Source organism: Pundamilia nyererei, unplaced genomic scaffold, assembly GCF_000239375.1.
Source record: "Pundamilia nyererei isolate P.nyererei 1_Seehausen unplaced genomic scaffold, PunNye1.0 scaffold00098, whole genome shotgun sequence".
Lineage (NCBI taxonomy): Eukaryota > Metazoa > Chordata > Actinopteri > Cichliformes > Cichlidae > Pundamilia > Pundamilia nyererei.
The window spans coordinates 426,471-443,254 of record NW_005187499.1 but is presented as its reverse complement, the minus strand read 5'-3'; the positions used below and the strand labels follow the sequence as shown (position 1 = coordinate 443,254).

Genomic DNA, 16,784 nt, shown 5'->3' with positions numbered 1-16,784 from the left:
TAGATAGATAGATAGATAGATAGATAGATAGATAGATAGATAGATAGATAGATAGATAGATAGATAGATAGATAGATAGATTTTAAACAATCTTTAGTCCAGATCGATACAAATACTAAATGCACTGTCGGTGGGTTTGTGCCAAAGTATGTGTTGATTATCAACAGCAAGTGCACTTGCGGATTTTTCACAGTTCGAATCATTGCCTCGCTTCCGACAAACAAAAGGAAAAACACCGGCTTGTGAACAATATAGGTGCTGAATGGCTGTTAACCAGCATGGTTCTGTTACAGCATGCAAGGCCGAGGATAGAACCACGTGAGCGCCCATTGACCATTAAGTCTGTGAAACTGTTTCTCTGCCAGGTTATTCTGCTTTTTCTTTGCCACCATCTACTGGCTTCACCGGCTCTGGATCTTCCAGCAAGGCTTGTTGTCTCTCTCGTTCCTTCACCAGCTGCACACCACAGTAGGTCACGAGTAACACAGAGAGGGTCGACAGAGGAAAACCTAACAATAGGACAAAGAAGAAGGAGGAAGGGGGGGTGAGAACATTAAAGCAGAACTTTAAAGGAAATACTGCAGATAATCCAGTGAACAAGCCCTGTCAGAGTTGTGTCACAGAATGTTTAATGCTATGAAGAAAACAGAAGCGATGCTAAAGTCAAATGATCTGTGGAGCATTAAGCCCCTCAAGTTTTTACTTTTCTGTGCAGGGCTTCTGTGCAGGGTTTTTTCTCAGTTCTAAAAAGAACTGAGAAAAAACCCTGTTTTTTATTCATACTGATGTTGTTCCCCACCTTTAAAAATCAGTCTCCTTCCCACCATTTTGGCAAACTCCAAACTGTTCAGGGAGAGAACATTGTAGAGGACGATAGCCCAGAAGTTGGCCGCATTGAACAAACCGCGGATCCTGCGTGACATGGCTTCACCCATGGCACTCTAACAGAAGACACACAACAGAGCACAAATTTACAACTAACACAGAAAAAGAAAAAATGTAATTCTGCTGCCATCCTGCAGACCTGTGAAATGTTTGATAGATGCTTAGTCCATCTTTAAATTAGGATCTGTTTTGCTTTTCTCTTGTCTATTATATTCTTGGGGCAAATATAATAGATCCACTTCTTTTAATAATGGCTTTTTACATGAATAAAAATAGTTCCACACCTCAAAATCGTGTCGCTCAGCTTACTTTTGATCCTGTTGCTCTCAGGTCAGTACTGTATTAAGGCCCATCAAACTAAGAGATGGATCTGTGAAGTTGATAACCACCAGTTTTATTTATTAACTGCCAGTTCACTCCCCTTTATAATGAAAGGTACAACATTAAAGAGAATTAGATAATAGCCCCTGAGGCTCACTTGGCAACAGTGAGAAGGAAGAACTTCCTTTAGACAGGAAGAGAACTCTGGTAGAGCCAGACAGAAATCTGCCGTGACCAGTTGGGGTGTTGGGGGAAAGAGGAGAGAAACAAGAAGGGCACGGAGAAACAGGAACCAAATACACACTATTCTGTCTCAGTCCATTACGCAGCTTCCACAAAGTGTGATAGAGTGACTTAAAATCAGTGCTCATTAAATACCAAGATCACTATCAGTGATGAAGAAGAGATTCTGTATCCAGTGACTAAATGTGATGACAAAATGTTGATAGATTCCTGTGTTTGTGTCAAGATTCTAAAGAATTTTTTTTACCAAGTAATTTAATTTCTTCTTTAAATGTATCAGACACAAATTGTTATTCAAGGCAAGAATTTTCATCCATGCTCAAACATGCCTAGGGGCCTTACTATTTGCCTTATCGTTTCTCACCTCTATGGTAGAAAGTGGTGGAAGGGAGAAGAACTTGGCCACCCACAGCTCAAAGTTGAGACCAAAGCAGTTGAAAAAGGACCAGATATAAACCAGTTCACATGGGCCCAGCCACAGGGTGGTGACGGCAAAAGTGCAGATGGTTGCAAGAAGTTCTTTGAAGATTTGATCGTGATTTCCACCAATGTAGTCGTAAACATACCTGCACGTGACACAACGATGAGTCAAAATCCTCTTGTCTATACCGCGTTCGGTTCTTTATGCCCATGAATTTAAATCATCCATGCACTCACTTGCACAGCCAGTCATTGATGCCTCTGTCAAAGTGCCTACAAAAGACACAAAGTTTCATGAATACTTTCACACATTTTACGGTTTTGCAGAGCGAACCAAGAAACTACACTGTGGTTTCACACTGCTGATGCAAGTCGCACGTACGTCTCAGCGAAGACGTAAAGCATGGTGATACACTTGGGAGGCTGAGGAGGGTCCAGGTGATCCAGCATTGCCACGGTGTTGATGACGCCGAACATTACAGCCGCTTTCACCCAGTCATACACCAAGTTGGAATAAGCCAGTCCAGCTGTGAATCACATAAAAACAAATCTGAATCTTTCCTGATTAGAATATATCCCACAGTCTTTTCAGGCATTTATTTAAAGTCCTGCCTCTGAGAAAACCTCCAGTAGCAGATTAACTTGAAATGATGTCTCATTACAATTTTAGATTATTCATTTTTTCACTGATTTTCCTTGGAAATAGTATGATTTTAGGGAATAACAATGTTATTTCAAACCACAAGAAATCAAATGACTGAAGCAAGAAAACTTCAGTGCAAGTGCGAAAGAAAGGAAAAAGCTTTGGATTTAATTACTCACCCAGAGACCAGTCAGAAAGCTTAGCGACCAGCTTCATGTCACTGGGTATCGTCAGAATGTAAAGGTAGTGGAAGAAGACATCCACCACGAGAATACCTCCCAGGTGCAACAAGGCCTTGGTGGTGATGTTCCACATCTCCCTCTCTTTACGGATCAGCTGAGTGTTATTTGCCTGCAGAACAAAAGCTTCCACTAAACCCACATGCTGTTGTTGGAATTATAGAATAATGTATACTTTATTGTGGGGAAATTACTCTCTCTGCATTTGAGAGAGGGCAGCCACTAAGCAGGCGCACCGGGGGAGCAGTGCGTATGGACAGTACCTTGCTCAGGTAGCCATTCAGGGGATTTGAACCCCTGACCTTCCGATCATGGGGCGACCACTCTACCTACTGAGCTATCCCTGCCATATTCCATAGAAACTTGAATATTTGATGATTACTCCATTCAGAATAGCAGAGTTACAGATTTTTAACTATTTTTGGACCAATTAATTATTCACATTAATAAAATAGTTAATTAAAGAATAGATGTACCTACTGTTGATTAAAAGAAATATTAGGGTTTCTTTTTTAAAAAAAACACCAGTTTATCTTTATATTCCGTTTGATTTCAATCCTCACCTGGGCATGAAACCGGTCGAATGTCATTATCGGTCCAAAGAAGAAGAATGGGAGGTAGAAGTTGTATTTCACCAGGTCTGAGAACGTGTAGTTGCCTTCCTTCTTCTCGCAGTTCTCTAAAGCAAAACTCATACAGCGCATGATGCTGAAGCCACAACCGCCATAGAACAGGATATCTTGGAGGTTGAAGGAACCAGTTACCAAGGCTTCCTGTTGTGGGGCAGTGGGGGGATAAAAGTTATTCTGAGCCTCAAACACCAGTCTGCATAAGGACGACAATAACAATCTGGCAGAAGCTGTATGCTGTCAGTACTGTAATCATGTGTCCATACATTACATATTAGACCAAATACTATAATTTGTAATGTTATCTGTAGTGTTTCGGGATCGTTCTCCGGTTTGGTAACGCTTCTAAGATCACCTACAGCTGAAACCTTTCACAGTGGTGTGGATAAAGGGGGGCCAACAACAACTGTGTGTAGCAATGTGAACACTATGATGCTACAGAGCATTCACGTTTTCTAGTGCATGTTTAGGGAGGCTGGAGGTCTGTCTGCATTTAAATTCAACCAATTTTCAAATGGTTTTATTGGTTGTTTCTTTCTAATAAACCTCACTTATTTCCAGTGGGCTTCAATAACTGCTTCTGAGTCTGAATCACCACATTTTGGAAAATCCTGGAAACACCCCTACAAACTCAGCTAAACTCCAGAAAAGTTGCAGTTCAGTTTTATTTATATAGCACCAAATCACAAATGAAGTTGTCTTAAGGTGTTTTATATTGTAAGGTAAAGACCCTACAATAATACAGAGACAACCCAAACAATCAAATGACCCCTCATGAGCAAGCACTGAGAGAAAGTGGGAAGGAAAAACTCCCTTTTAACAGGAAGCAACCTCCAGCAGAACCAGGCTCAGGGACGGGCAGAAAGAACTTCCATTAGGATCATTAGGAAGAAATGTGGTGGTCGAGCACAAATGTTGTAGTATTTATTACATGCGTCGCTGGACTTTGGAAGTAGGTGAAGTTGTTAAACTTCTACGTTGCTACCATTCCCTCACCTGCCAGGAGTTAAAGGGCTCCAGCTTGATGGAGGCCAGCGTACACAAGCCTGCAGCGAAGCACATCCATTTACTTTTGAATATAGCCACGCTGTATAGTATGATGCAATGAGAAAGAACCAGAGCCAAGAAAGTCCAGCCCATCGTAACCAGGACTGCCAAACCTCCATACACCCCAAAGACCAAGGATCTGTGCTGTGGATAAGAAGGAGCCAGAATTAGTCAAGATATCAGGATATAGTTCAGAATTCAGGAACACACATGAAGAGTGGTGTTAGTATAATAACACTCATGACACTGCAAAAAATTAAAATACCTAAGGATGGGAAGATTAAATTACAGGGCAATGAAAACAAATCTACAGTCCACATATGCACAATTTAAATGAAATGCATGGCAAATGTTGTGAAATTCTAAGATCTTTTAATGTTACCTTACATCCATTTATACCAATCTTCATTGTAAACATGAAACAAGACAGAAAACATGTTTAAAACATGATGAACTGTTTTAAATATGTCCAGATATTCACAGCAGAGACGCAACAGATGGGAACTTGGTATCAAAGAAAGCAGCTCATGCTGTGTTGAGTCACTCTGTCAGGCCTTGAGGTTCAAATAAAAGCCACGAGAAACATTTTTGTTCTGGAACAGAAAAACATCTCATTGAATAAAAATGGAATAAAACTACATTTAATTAATCACTTCAAGGCCTTCTGTTCACATCAGCAGAATGCAGCTTTGCATTTACTGTAATATCTTTCTTCACACTTGAGCACACACAAATATGTATTTCATACATATTTACAGAGAAAACACCATGAGCCCGCACGTGTATTTATTCAAAACCCAGGAGTATCTCGTGAGCATTCACACCCGCGCACCTTTGGAGCCACCAGGGAAAATATCTTGGCAAAGATCACATGACCAATGAGAGCAAAAAGGATATGATTGCGGAATGTCGTGAACCACATCACCCATTCGAAGTCCGCAGCATCCTACAGCAAGGAAAAATGCATTAGGATCAAATAACAACCGCTCGCTTAACATGGCGCTGTGCAGCCGTATAGAGAATACATGAAGAAGAGGGACTTACCATTTTCCTGCCAAAATAATGCCATCCTGGTTTGACGCTTTCCTTGAAGGTCTTCCTGTTTGCATTTTCTGAAAAAACGAACAAACAAAAAAACGATAATCTCCATTTGTGCATGCTGAGGTGTTTTATTAATAATGCAAAACAGCTTTAAGTAATGACAGGACACTGTAAAGCCTCTGTGTTAGGGAATCCAGGCTTTGAGCAGCTTTGCTTTGGGCATTTTTATATGAGCTGGTTATTCCTCTGTAAGAAAACAGTCGTGCAGGTAGTCACAGCTTGAAGAGCTTTGGTGTGTTCATTGGATTATTGCAAATTTAAGGGCCTGAGAGCACTTCTGGTCTATTTTATAACACCAAATATTACATAATACACTCACTGCAGAGCTTTCTATTCTGAGGCTGACATCTAGTCTCATGTAGATATAATCTTGTTGCAGTAGAGTAGTTTTCTATATAACCTGAACAAAGCGCTAACACATAAATGACAAACACAACACCAAAAACAATCGCAGTGGTGACCAAAGTTGAAGCAATCAGTGTTGCAACAAATGTGATCAACCTACACCACCACCACCACCACCACAGTGGGGAGTAGGGTTTTCCAGCCAAAGCTGGAGAAGCCTCAAAATGTAAGGGTCATTCGGGGAAAGCCTCTTACTTCTGGGAACACAGCCAAACTACTATTGCCAGTATACAGTGCTACTGTAGCATGCAGACCTGAGTATTACAAATGACCATTTTAAGAGACAGAGACTGAAGGAGAAAAAATATCTGGACTAAAATGATGATTGACATCTAGACTGTATGACAGCACAGACGGTGACAGACAGCACCAGTCACCCGATTGCACTCAGTCCACTCAGATCACTTTGTGAAGAGGCTGGTCGAAGCATGTCATAGTCTGAATGCATGCAAACATTTGGTGTTATTTCAGGATGAAGGGTTTGGAGTTAGTTGGCTCAGTGTAACTTAGTCAGAAATATCTCCATCTGGGAAATAATTAGAGAGTAAGTGGACCATTTTTTTCAAATTGTCTTCACATAATAAGAACACGCAGGAGTTCCTTGGGGGGAAGCAGTCTCTTTTCATCTACTAAATGAACTTTGTTCTGCCCTGTTTTAGGTTAAATGGAGCACTGTTGTAGGATGTAGGACGGTGCTTTTTGAGGCAGTTTTTAAATTGCATTGGAATTGAATTGCATTGTCACTTGGCTTTCAGTGACATTTATCAGATCATGAGTGAAAATTGTGCTCCTAAAGCTGATAGTAGGTGCATAAAAGAGTCCATTCACTCCGACTTTAGGGAATATTAGTGGATTTCAATTAACCTCTATAAATGTTAAAGCACTGTGATATTGATTTTTTTTTGGACTTTCTCAGTTACACCAACAGCCTGTGTGTGTGTGTGTGTGTGTGTGTGTGTGTGTGTGTGTGTGTGCGCGCGCGCATGCATGCACTCCGGACATCTCTTGACACGTTGTGCACTCACCACTTGAAGCTTCAAATATCCAACTGCCTGCCCATATCAAGGCCACAGCAAGTACAGCTGTGTAGAGATACAGCTCATATCTAGGGAGGGCAGTCTTGATCCCCATGGTGAATCTGCACACTTGAAGCCTAATGGGTTGAAAAGCAATCAGCCACATAATGTTAGACCTAAGTGAAGGGAACCAGTATAAATGAACAGAAAACAAAACAAAAAAAGGAAAACTCAGAGAGAAATGCAGGGTTAAAAAGTTTATTTTACTGAACCAGGTTATTCTTTGGAAATTGTTACATTGTAGTTTGCTGTGACATGTCAGTATGAAAGCATGCACGTTAACAGGTTCCTCGATAAATAAAATGCTCCGCAGGATTAACCGGACAAAACATGAGGAGAAACCCAGTACAGTTAATTTTTATGGTAGATGTCCTTGGCAGTGTTACCCAGTGGAAATCAGCCTGTGCCTATAGAAACTATACACCCACAAAAACGGGTCAGCACAGTAATAACACAAGTTCCTGACTGGTCTGAGACAGACCGGGGTGTTTCACCGAGGTGGTATTTTACTAATAAGCTTCCCGGATCGACAGCCCAGTGACTTAAATAGGACTTCAGAGCTCTGGCTCCTCGGAATCAGCACCGTCAGCTGCGCAACCCTACCTCTCCTTCCTATTATAGTACTGTCTTGCAGTTGGTTTGCTGTACAGCAGGGCAGCTGCAGTGCTATGTGATCTGGGAGGCGCTGGGGACTCACTTCACAGAATAATTAGCCCTAACTGGAATGGCCAAGAATGGCGCACTGGAGTGGGAAAACCGTTAGTTTTCAGGTGGACAGCCCGGGTTCCTGGCTGTGTTAGGGCGTGTGCTTCATGCTCATGTAGCGCACTTTGAGTTGAACTTAAAGGAGTTGGACGAACAAGTGTGGCATGCCAGTGCCAAGATGTAACCATGGCTATGCAGATCCCCCGCAAAGCGGCATGCATACAAATTGAGGCTTACTTTTTCAATGCTCTGTGCGCACAGAGTCGATAACACACCGGCTGTTTGTTCTGATTGTTCCCCCCTGGTGGTTTCCGTCATATTTATCACTTTGCATTAATACAAGACTTGTTTTACTAACCTTATATCCGCTTTACACTGTCAGGATGAGGGCAGCACTACAGCCAGTTCTTCAATAGACCAAAGAAATTGGGGGAAAGCAGGTGGCGGCAAAAGCAGATTTCATTTCATTCGTCTTGCGGGGGCTTTGCCGCTGCCTCTGATCACCAGCCTCTGGCAGTCAGGATGTTGCGGACCCAACGAAAGGAGGAGGAAGAGGAGGAGGAGGAGGAGGAGGAGGAGGGGGGGATATATTTATCCACCACTACTGCACCGCAATGAGGGGTGGTCCACACCGTGTCCATCGGATCTTACTCACAAACATGGTTTATAACGACGAAAAAAGAAAGTCAATCAGTAGCAATTAGCCTAATTGAGAGCCAATCAAAGATAGAATGGATCTGACTTGATAAATTATATGCGGATGTTAAAAGTGCAATGAAATATGATTGCACTTACTGTTACAGACCCAAGTCTTTCACGTTTTCCGGTTAGATGCAACAAAGGCAGTGTTTCTACAATTTGAAAGAAATTGGTTTTTTTCTGTTTTTAAAAATAATTTTCTGTACTCTGTGATATCGTCGAAGACCGCCATATTATAAAACGCATTAAATGCCTAAGGAATTTGGGGGATTTTCATATATTAGTCAGTGCTTTCCCGTTTCAGCACACACACATCACATCTGCGTCTTTCTATTTTTAATCACTCACAACATAAAATGTCATTTGTCAAGAAACCACCCACTCCAAATCACACTGCGACTGATGGGATTGAATGCATGCAGGCGCTGTTTCATAGTTACTAAGGCAGCATTGTTGTCATTTAGACACTAGGTGTCGCTCCCGGTTTATTAAAAATGACAAAAACCCCTGAATACCAGGGGTTTTTGGATCAACGTCAAGTATTTGCTCGGTTTGTTGTTTTCCTGGGAGCAGTGTTAAATCGATAGCTTAGTGTCACTATAAACGGCCCCATTAAGCATATTCTGTTTGGGAAAGTTTTCCCCCCAAATGCTAATAGTAAAGAGTCTGTTGCCTGCGGACATCAGTAATTACAGCCCAAGAAAGCCGCGTCCAGCCAGCTGCATGGTTTGAGCAATGTAGTGCGGCGAGTTTGTGCTGCCTGCCTGAGAGAATCCATCACAGAAACAAACCGCCCCCTCCCACTCACGGTGCCCCCGCTTCAGATGCAACTCAAAATACATAAAGCCTCCATGTTGCACAGGGAATGTAGGGCCAGCACATATGAACCGACTGCCTAAAAGTGTCTGGTAACTTTAACGCCGAACAACCTGCGGTCGTTGCATTTTTTTGAACTAGAACAACCATCTGGGCTTCCAAGTATTTTCAGCGGTGCTCCAGACACGGCCTCGCATTTTGGATAATCGAAGGTTTGCGGCTAACTCGCTAACCTAAGCTACTTGCTAACTTCAGTTAGTTAGCAATTTCAGCGTCTTTTCTATTTATTTGTTTTTTATAGTCACGCACGCTCCTCGCGTTGCCCACAAACATAGTTGTTTGTAGCGATGGTAGTTTTCGGAAAGCCATAAATGACAGACATTATCTGGCTTCCATTCACCACTGTGCTAGCTGGCTGGCTACCACCGCTGCCACAACCCCTTCGCCTCGGACGCTTTCCTGGCTTCGTGGGCTAGCTGGTTACCTTCATCTTAAACAGCTAGCTAACAGTAGCTAGCAAAGGAAGCAAGCGCGCTTGTACTATTGACATTGTGGGAACTAAAACAGGAATAACCAATCGTCTAAATGGACCACATGTCCATAATAACCCAAGTTTCTAACCCCAAGGAGGAGGAAATAATATCATTTAACCAGGAAAAAGGTAAGGAAAAAGTCAATTTACGGTACATAACTAATGCTAGCTGGCTGACTACTTTTCTCTGTTGACGTTAGCTTTTATTCGCACTTGCTAGCTGTTGTAGTTGTTAAAGACCTCAGTTGCCTTTGTGTGAAAAGATGGAAACACGTCTTTTGTTGAAAAAGAAAAAAAAACTCAACTACGCAACAAGTTTGTCAGTGGGGCCTTGCCCGGGTAAGTTCTCCAACTAGGATAACGTTTGTTCATTGCGTTTTCCTAATGAAAAGCGCTCCAGCGCGTTTTTTTCCCTTTAACATTAACGAAAATTCACTGTCTGCATCAAATTAACGTATATTTTGTAAAAGTATTTGCAATAATACATCTGGAAAGTACACTTCTCTTTATGCGTTTGGACTATATAACTGGACCATATGATCTGACAGCTCTGACAGTTGATTCATGTATGGATCGAGTTCTCGGTGGTTTGGATTGAGGTTAGCAAGAAGTTCCTAAGGACGAAGCTAATACGCGGACTAAAGAGAACTGTGCTGCTGGTGTTGTGTATCGATTCAGTTTTACTTCATACACATAGCAAAGCTACCTGTGCAGCTTATGGGAAACTTATTCGGTTTGTCTGAGATGTAAACAGTGAAACTGTTTTATCCGCGCTTATTGTTTCTTGTGAGGTTTGTGTGTTATGCAGTGAAATTAACCTCCAGTTTTAGGTCTTTTCCTATATGTATCAATTCTAAACAATATTCTGTCCTCTGTAATCGATGGGTTTGTTTTTTTTGGGGTTTTTTTTTAAGTGCTGCTTAAACGTGAATGACTTCTCCACAAGCCCATAGCTCCTAATATCCAGTGATTCTCATTCCTGGCGCCCTTTGACACTTTACCTATGCACCGGGTCACCCTGGTGCATAGGGTGTGTATCAATATCACATCTCAAACTTCTCTTCTCAGACCATCAGTAATGTGAGAACTTGAGTCTTTGAAGCACAACAATGCATTTGCCTGTAAGCTATAAAAGTGACCCAGAGTAACTGCTGTGGATTCTGTGTCACTTGAATATACGTGGGTTGTCTTGGGAGGTTATTCTTGCATGTGTGCTGGAGTTTAACACTTAAGGTGGAGTTATATGGCAATTAAACTAATCATATGCCACTACGGTGATATAACAGTGTTAAGACAGCTTACTAGATCAGTAAGCATATACCATGTTTAGCAAGCCTGTTACAGATAGTTGGTCTGCTTCTGAAGACATGCACTTTACTGCACCCAGGTAGTATTTTAGTATGATTTCAGTGTGTTTGCCAACAGAGGCGGTCGAGTACAAGCATTCACTCTGCTAGAATTCATTGTTTGTGTGTTGGGTTGCTGCATGAAATAATATAAGACTAGGTGCGAGAGTGTGCGTGTAACAAGACACAGTTGAGTTACAGGATGAAATAGAGCAGTGACGTGGATGCTCGCTTCTCACAACAAATAATATAATCATTATAACAATTGTATATGTCTTTGTCCTTTCTCCCCTTTGTTCTTAATCTGGAAAAATGGCAATTCAATTTCAGAATCTGCAAAAAAAAAAGTCAGATAGGGTGCAGGTGGGTCTTCACAAGATACAGGTGGGGCAAAACAGATGGCAGGACAGAAGGACTGTGCATATAAATTACAACAAACATGTGGTAACAGCACTTGTTTTTTATTTCAGTCTCTCTTATTTTTTCTTTCCTAATTAGCAGCCAGTTTTGTGAATAGAATTTTTTATATAGAATAGAATATTTTGCCAAACAAAACTGTCCACATTTGGCACTTGGTGGAAGTTTATAATCACATAATTTAAAAAGTCTATAAATATTTAACAGCATTATTTCTATACACATTTTCTGATGTAAATACAAAGTCAGATTGTCATTTATCTATTGGAGATCACCTAACATGTAGCCCATGCGGCCATCTGTCTTAAAGGAATTAAATAGGTAGTCTTCCAATTGCCTGAACAGGCGCCAAACTGTCTGGGCAAAAACTGACCACCTTTGCTCTTAATGTTCCTCTGCTGGCTGTCTTACAACATGTGCCTGCCTCTCACACTGGTTTGGCTCCCAAGCAGCAGCAGCAGCAGCAGCAGCCTATATATAGACCTACAGTCTTGCTGGGAAGGGCACTAACCCCAGAGCCAAGTGTAACTAATTGTAAGATGACAGTGATCATTTTCTGTGTTGTCACAGACATACTTTGAAAGGGGAAAAACAAAAACAAAAAAGCTCTTCATTTCCAAACAGAGGCCATCAGAGCAGTGATTTCTGTGGGTCTTTTTCTTGAATTTGAAGAGTCTTGTTGATTTCAACAACTTAAACTTGCCACTCAGCTGAGATTGTTGTAATGAGATCTTATTAATATGTCTGTGAGATGGATGGAGTGTTACACATGATCCATTTACTGTTACGATAAATTCCTTGCTAATAGTGTTGGAAGATTGATTCATATGGGGTGACCTTGACTGAGCCCTCTTCTAGCTTCTTCTGCTATTAAGTTCTGGTGTTTCCTGTCTATATTTGTTTAACCTCATGAACACATTGAATTTAAATAAAAAGAAGGAAGCACTAAATACATTCAAATATGCTACAGATTTAGCTTTAATTAAGTCCTCGATTAGCAAAATAGGATAAATATTTCCCAAGCATTAAACTTGTCAAGATTAATATTAATAACAGTTTAGAAAAGCACCAAAATATATGTATCTATTGGAAATTACTTATATTTTGTACTATGCATTCAATTTTTAATAAGTTTTGGTTTTTCTGTGGTTACTAATGGAATCAAAATTTAGTGGAAAAATTGCAGGAATACATTTTTTTTAGTTGTAGTTTAAAATACTGTCTTAATTCTTTTGGTCATTTAGTTCTCAGCCAGTTCCACATTTTCCAATCAATGGGATTTATAAGCCTACAAGCTTATCAGTTGCCAATGCCAGGATCTTTTTGTTTGCTTTAAAGTGGGCTGCACTTTACAAAAGAGTGATAGCAAACTCACGGCAGTGGAGTATCCACATATCCTCACTTAAGCTACTAAAAGTCTTCATTTAGGGAATCTACTAAAAGAAGACCCCTTTCCGCGCTAAGAAAAGTTCAATAAAGGGAGAAAAAAAAGCAACAACAACAAAAAACAGCACAGGACTTGGGTTGGCTATCAATAAAGTCTTAATGGCACTATCAGTTCTGGTCAGAAGTCTGACTATCGGTTCTCTCATGGGTTACTGATCAGTTTTCTGCCTGGCCAAAAAACAGTTCTGCATAGGTTTTCACAGTCAGTGCAACAGTTTTATTACTTGTATCTAAAAACAGTCTAAAAACACAGAAACAGAGCAGAGTTGAAGAGTTGAAAATTGTTGTTTAGAAAAACGTCTCTTGCCGTGGAAACTTGGAGATTGCACTGTTTACAGGAGGTGGTGTGGAATTGGTTAGGCTTCTCTTTGACTTATCCTTGGTCAAATCTGTAGACTGTGTCAACAGTCACAAACCCACCCAGGAGTCGGTAGATTTTGTCACATGTGCGCTGGATGGCTGACCTTTTTTCATCACTCGGCTGAGATGCATGTATAGAAGCAAATTACCACATTAGTCAGATCGGACATTAGGCAGTATTTAACCTGCAGCCCACTAGTATAATGTCCATGTGATGTCATATTGTGTCAGTGTGAGGAATAATGCAGTTAATAATTTGGAGCATTCAGTGCGTGGTGCTGTCTCCTGAATGTTGTATACATGCACCCATGCAGCTGTCTCGCTTATACCACACAGTATTTCCAGTACTGTCAATGTGTTTGAAGCGGACTACTGTTATGAAATGACAATTGTGTAAAATATCCACATGGCATTCTCCTGATTCAGTGTGATCTGATGGAAACAGTTTAGGAAACAACAAAAGAATTATCAAGTAGAATGAGAGGTCATGTCCCTTGGTCTGACCCTTACCTGAGCTTAGAGAAAAGTCAAACAACACTGGGAATATTTTTGCTCTTTCCAAAATGTGTTTGGTTTGTTTTTCTGGAATGTGTTGTGAGTAAAGGTACTTGTGCTTGTGAAGTTCAGCACCTCATTAGTGAACTACAGCTCTGCTTTTATGCCAGGTGAGTGATATATTTGAGACACAGTTGTGCTCTGTGCCTGACTGTGAATTTGCTAAGGGTCTTTGTGCAGGAGTCAGTACCACGGCTGGTTGTAGTGATGAGTCACAGGGAGCTGACAACTGCCTCTCTGTCCCAGTTTTACAGAGCTGAAATAAAAACATAAAGCCCTGTTTAAGCAAAAAAAAAAATTTGTGCTGCTGATTATGGCCAGATAAAAACTGAGCTCAGTGTAGCCACTTTGAGTATTTTTAACTTAAGCCTGTAAAACACAGAGAACAATGTGGGCAATGTTGATTCAGAGTCATTTGAAAACTTCTGAAGAAAACATTCTTCATTTTCAAGCTGGTAATTTTCCAAACAAATTTCTAAATGTGTTTGCTGCCTTGGTATTTCGTGGTAGTTACAATGTTGTTTTTGCTGGTTTGGGTCTCTCTGAAACATTGGGTTGTAGCAAGATATCCACATGCTTCGGCTTTCTTAGAAGACACAATAAATCTGTTGTTGTTGTTGTTATTGTTTCTTTTCCTTGTCGATGGCTGCAGATTATAGTCCACTCGACTTGGAAGAGCTTATGGCACTGATAAGATACAACTTAGATACCCAGTAAAACATGCCCTTGCTTGAAAGGCTGTAATTAACATTACTGGAAGACAGTGATAGAGGGAAATGACAGAGAAGCTCGGGAGTGCAGAAAGTGTTTAATGTAGCTGTGACATGCTGTTAGTCAGTCAGCTTCTGATTGCTTTACTGTAAGAGCGAGCTATTAATCTGTTGAAACGCATTATGTGCTTGCTCCACATCCTAACATGTTAAAAGATTGTTGTTGCTTTTGTGGTCTCAAGATCCTGTGATGCACAAAACTGTTCTATAATAAAGCATTAGACAGAGATGGCAAGTTGCAGAAATATTTTGCTCCGAATGTGGGGGTTTTTTTGTTTGTTTTTTTGTTTAGACATTTACACATTTGTTTGTAGTACAAAGTGCCACAATATCAAGATACCAAAAGACATGACATAATGCTATTCACTCTTCACAGTCTTCAGTTGCAAATGCATTCTGGTGGGCTGGGCAGGGGGAATGGGTGGAGAGGAATGCAGCCTTGTATAGGCTCTGAGGGGTCTGAGGGCCTCCCACCTCCTTCTCTGCTTCTCTTGTGCATGATCAGGCTGCTTCAGTCACTCACCTGCCAGTTGAAATGTTGGAGGGAATCAAGTCAAGTTTTCAAAATGGTGGTAGCCACAAAAGCAAATACGAAAAAATAAAGGAGAGAGAGAACAAAAGAATGAAGTGTGTACACCCTCCAAGTTGTCACTATTAATAAAAGCTCAGTGTCTCATTTAGGCCGCGCTTCGTGGTTCAGGAATGAGAGGCGATTTGGAATCGGAGCAGAGCATGCTCTGAACTGTCACTGAGTGTGATTGATGAGGTCACCCGGCCAGCTAAGTTATTTTCTGATCAGTGGTTCAGCCAGGGCGAGCGCACAAAACAAAACCTAATGCCATTTAATCAGACTGTAAAGGTCTCCCCTATTGTCATTCAGCATGGCTCACACCACTGTGGCCACTTAGGAAAATTTGTGGCTAACATGTGGCCGTTTTATTAAAACAGGATCTACACCCTGGCATGCAAATATTCAGATGTAAATGGTGCACAGTTTCATCCTGCTGCGTTTTTATCGTAGAATGTCAGTTTGCATATCCGCTTGTTCATCCTCTATTCTTCCACCTTCTTCCTGTTATTTTTGCCAGCGTCCCAGTCAAACAGCAGCCTAAAGAAGCAGAGGAGCCGAGGCATCTTCAGCACGTTTTTCTGCTGCTTCCGCAACTACAATGTGGACTCTCCAGCCACCAACACCAACGCCAGCTCCCCACCTCCACCAGTTGAGGAGAATGGATCGCCTCCCAAGGTGAGCTGTTCCACCACTAAACTGTTGCTTGTTGTCCTGTTGAGGACTCTAGAAATATCAGTTTGCAAGTCTTTTCCATCTGTTGTAAACTGTCTGTTTTTGTGAGTAGTAGTATTTTCTCTTTGTCCTATCTCTGTCAATGTGTCATTGTTTTTTGGGGGGGTTTCTCCTTTGTTTTACTTCCTACCCCTCACCCTGTTTTTGTATGTGTTGTAGTGTGACCAGGTCGAGGTCATCCCTGTCCCTAGTGTATGTATTGCCTTTTTTTTCTTTTCCTTTGCATGCAGGGTGAGTGGGCTGGTGGCACATCCTGTCTGTGTGGGCTCCACTGCTCCTCAGAGAGCTCTAGCTCTGCTACCGTACCGCAGTTCACTCTCAGCCGATGGTAGCACTGTCTGGCTGTGTAGAAGGTGTACGTGCACCTTTGGGTTTTAATGTCTCAGTGCTTCATCTGCATTAGTGACATTTTGTGGTTTGTATGCTCTCAGAAACACTGTAACACTAACCAGCTAACATTTTTAAGTGCAAACCTGTTTCTGTTAATTGCCTCCGGAGCTTCTACGCAAGGCATTAAACCATTTATTGTGCTACTTATCTATGCAGTTTAGTAATTTTGAGAGTGAGAATTAACATTAGCTCCTAGTCTTTCAGTTTGGCTACTCAGCTACAGACTTAAAGTAATTAATCCTGTCACTCAAGTAGGGCTGTTCGATATAACGATATATCGGATGACGATATAAAAATGTCTATCGTTTCATTTTATGCTATAGTTTGTTTCGTGGTGTCCTGTTTACGGCAAAATTTTTTCATCGTTTTGATGGTCACTGTAGTGGCTATATTAATTTCTTAAAGTTCTCTTTTTCTCTTATATTTAATATAACCA

The 16,784-nt window shown here is 41.1% G+C and overlaps 1 protein-coding gene and 1 pseudogene across 2 annotated transcripts; one reads left to right on the top strand and one right to left on the bottom strand.

The window, feature by feature from the left end:
* Window positions 1-32: 32 nt before the first annotated feature.
* On the bottom strand, window positions 33-8,253 carry hhatla (hedgehog acyltransferase like, a). Of its 2 annotated transcripts, XM_005740195.2 has the most exons (13): window positions 8,073-8,253; window positions 6,959-7,086; window positions 5,472-5,539; window positions 5,260-5,373; window positions 4,810-4,830; window positions 4,377-4,571; window positions 3,315-3,524; window positions 2,692-2,863; window positions 2,252-2,396; window positions 2,107-2,142; window positions 1,814-2,015; window positions 800-941; window positions 33-509 (listed from the first exon to the last, which is right to left on the bottom strand). In XM_005740195.2, the coding sequence occupies exons 2-13, from the start codon at window positions 7,062-7,064 to the stop codon at window positions 367-369; spliced, it is 1,554 nt and encodes a 517-aa protein (XP_005740252.1). In that variant the 5' UTR covers window positions 7,065-7,086; window positions 8,073-8,253; the 3' UTR covers window positions 33-366. The 2 variants fall into 2 exon arrangements, with proteins under 2 accessions (XP_005740252.1, XP_005740253.1); XM_005740196.2 differs by lacking the exon at window positions 4,810-4,830.
* Window positions 8,254-9,102: 849 nt separating this feature from the next.
* The window catches only part of LOC102211598 (CTD small phosphatase-like protein), a 23,005-nt pseudogene continuing 15,323 nt past the window's right edge, over window positions 9,103-16,784 (top strand).

Coding starts and splice junctions, on each gene's coding strand:
- hhatla (XM_005740195.2), bottom strand. CDS start 7,064: ATGGGGATCAAGACTGCCCTCCCTAGATATGAGCTGTATCTCTACACA. Junction 3,525..4,376: donor AGCCCTTTAACTCCTGGCAG/GTGAGGGAATGG, acceptor GCCCCACAACAG/GAAGCCTTGGTAACTGGTTC. Junction 2,864..3,314: donor TCGACCGGTTTCATGCCCAG/GTGAGGATTGAA, acceptor TTTGTTCTGCAG/GCAAATAACACTCAGCTGAT.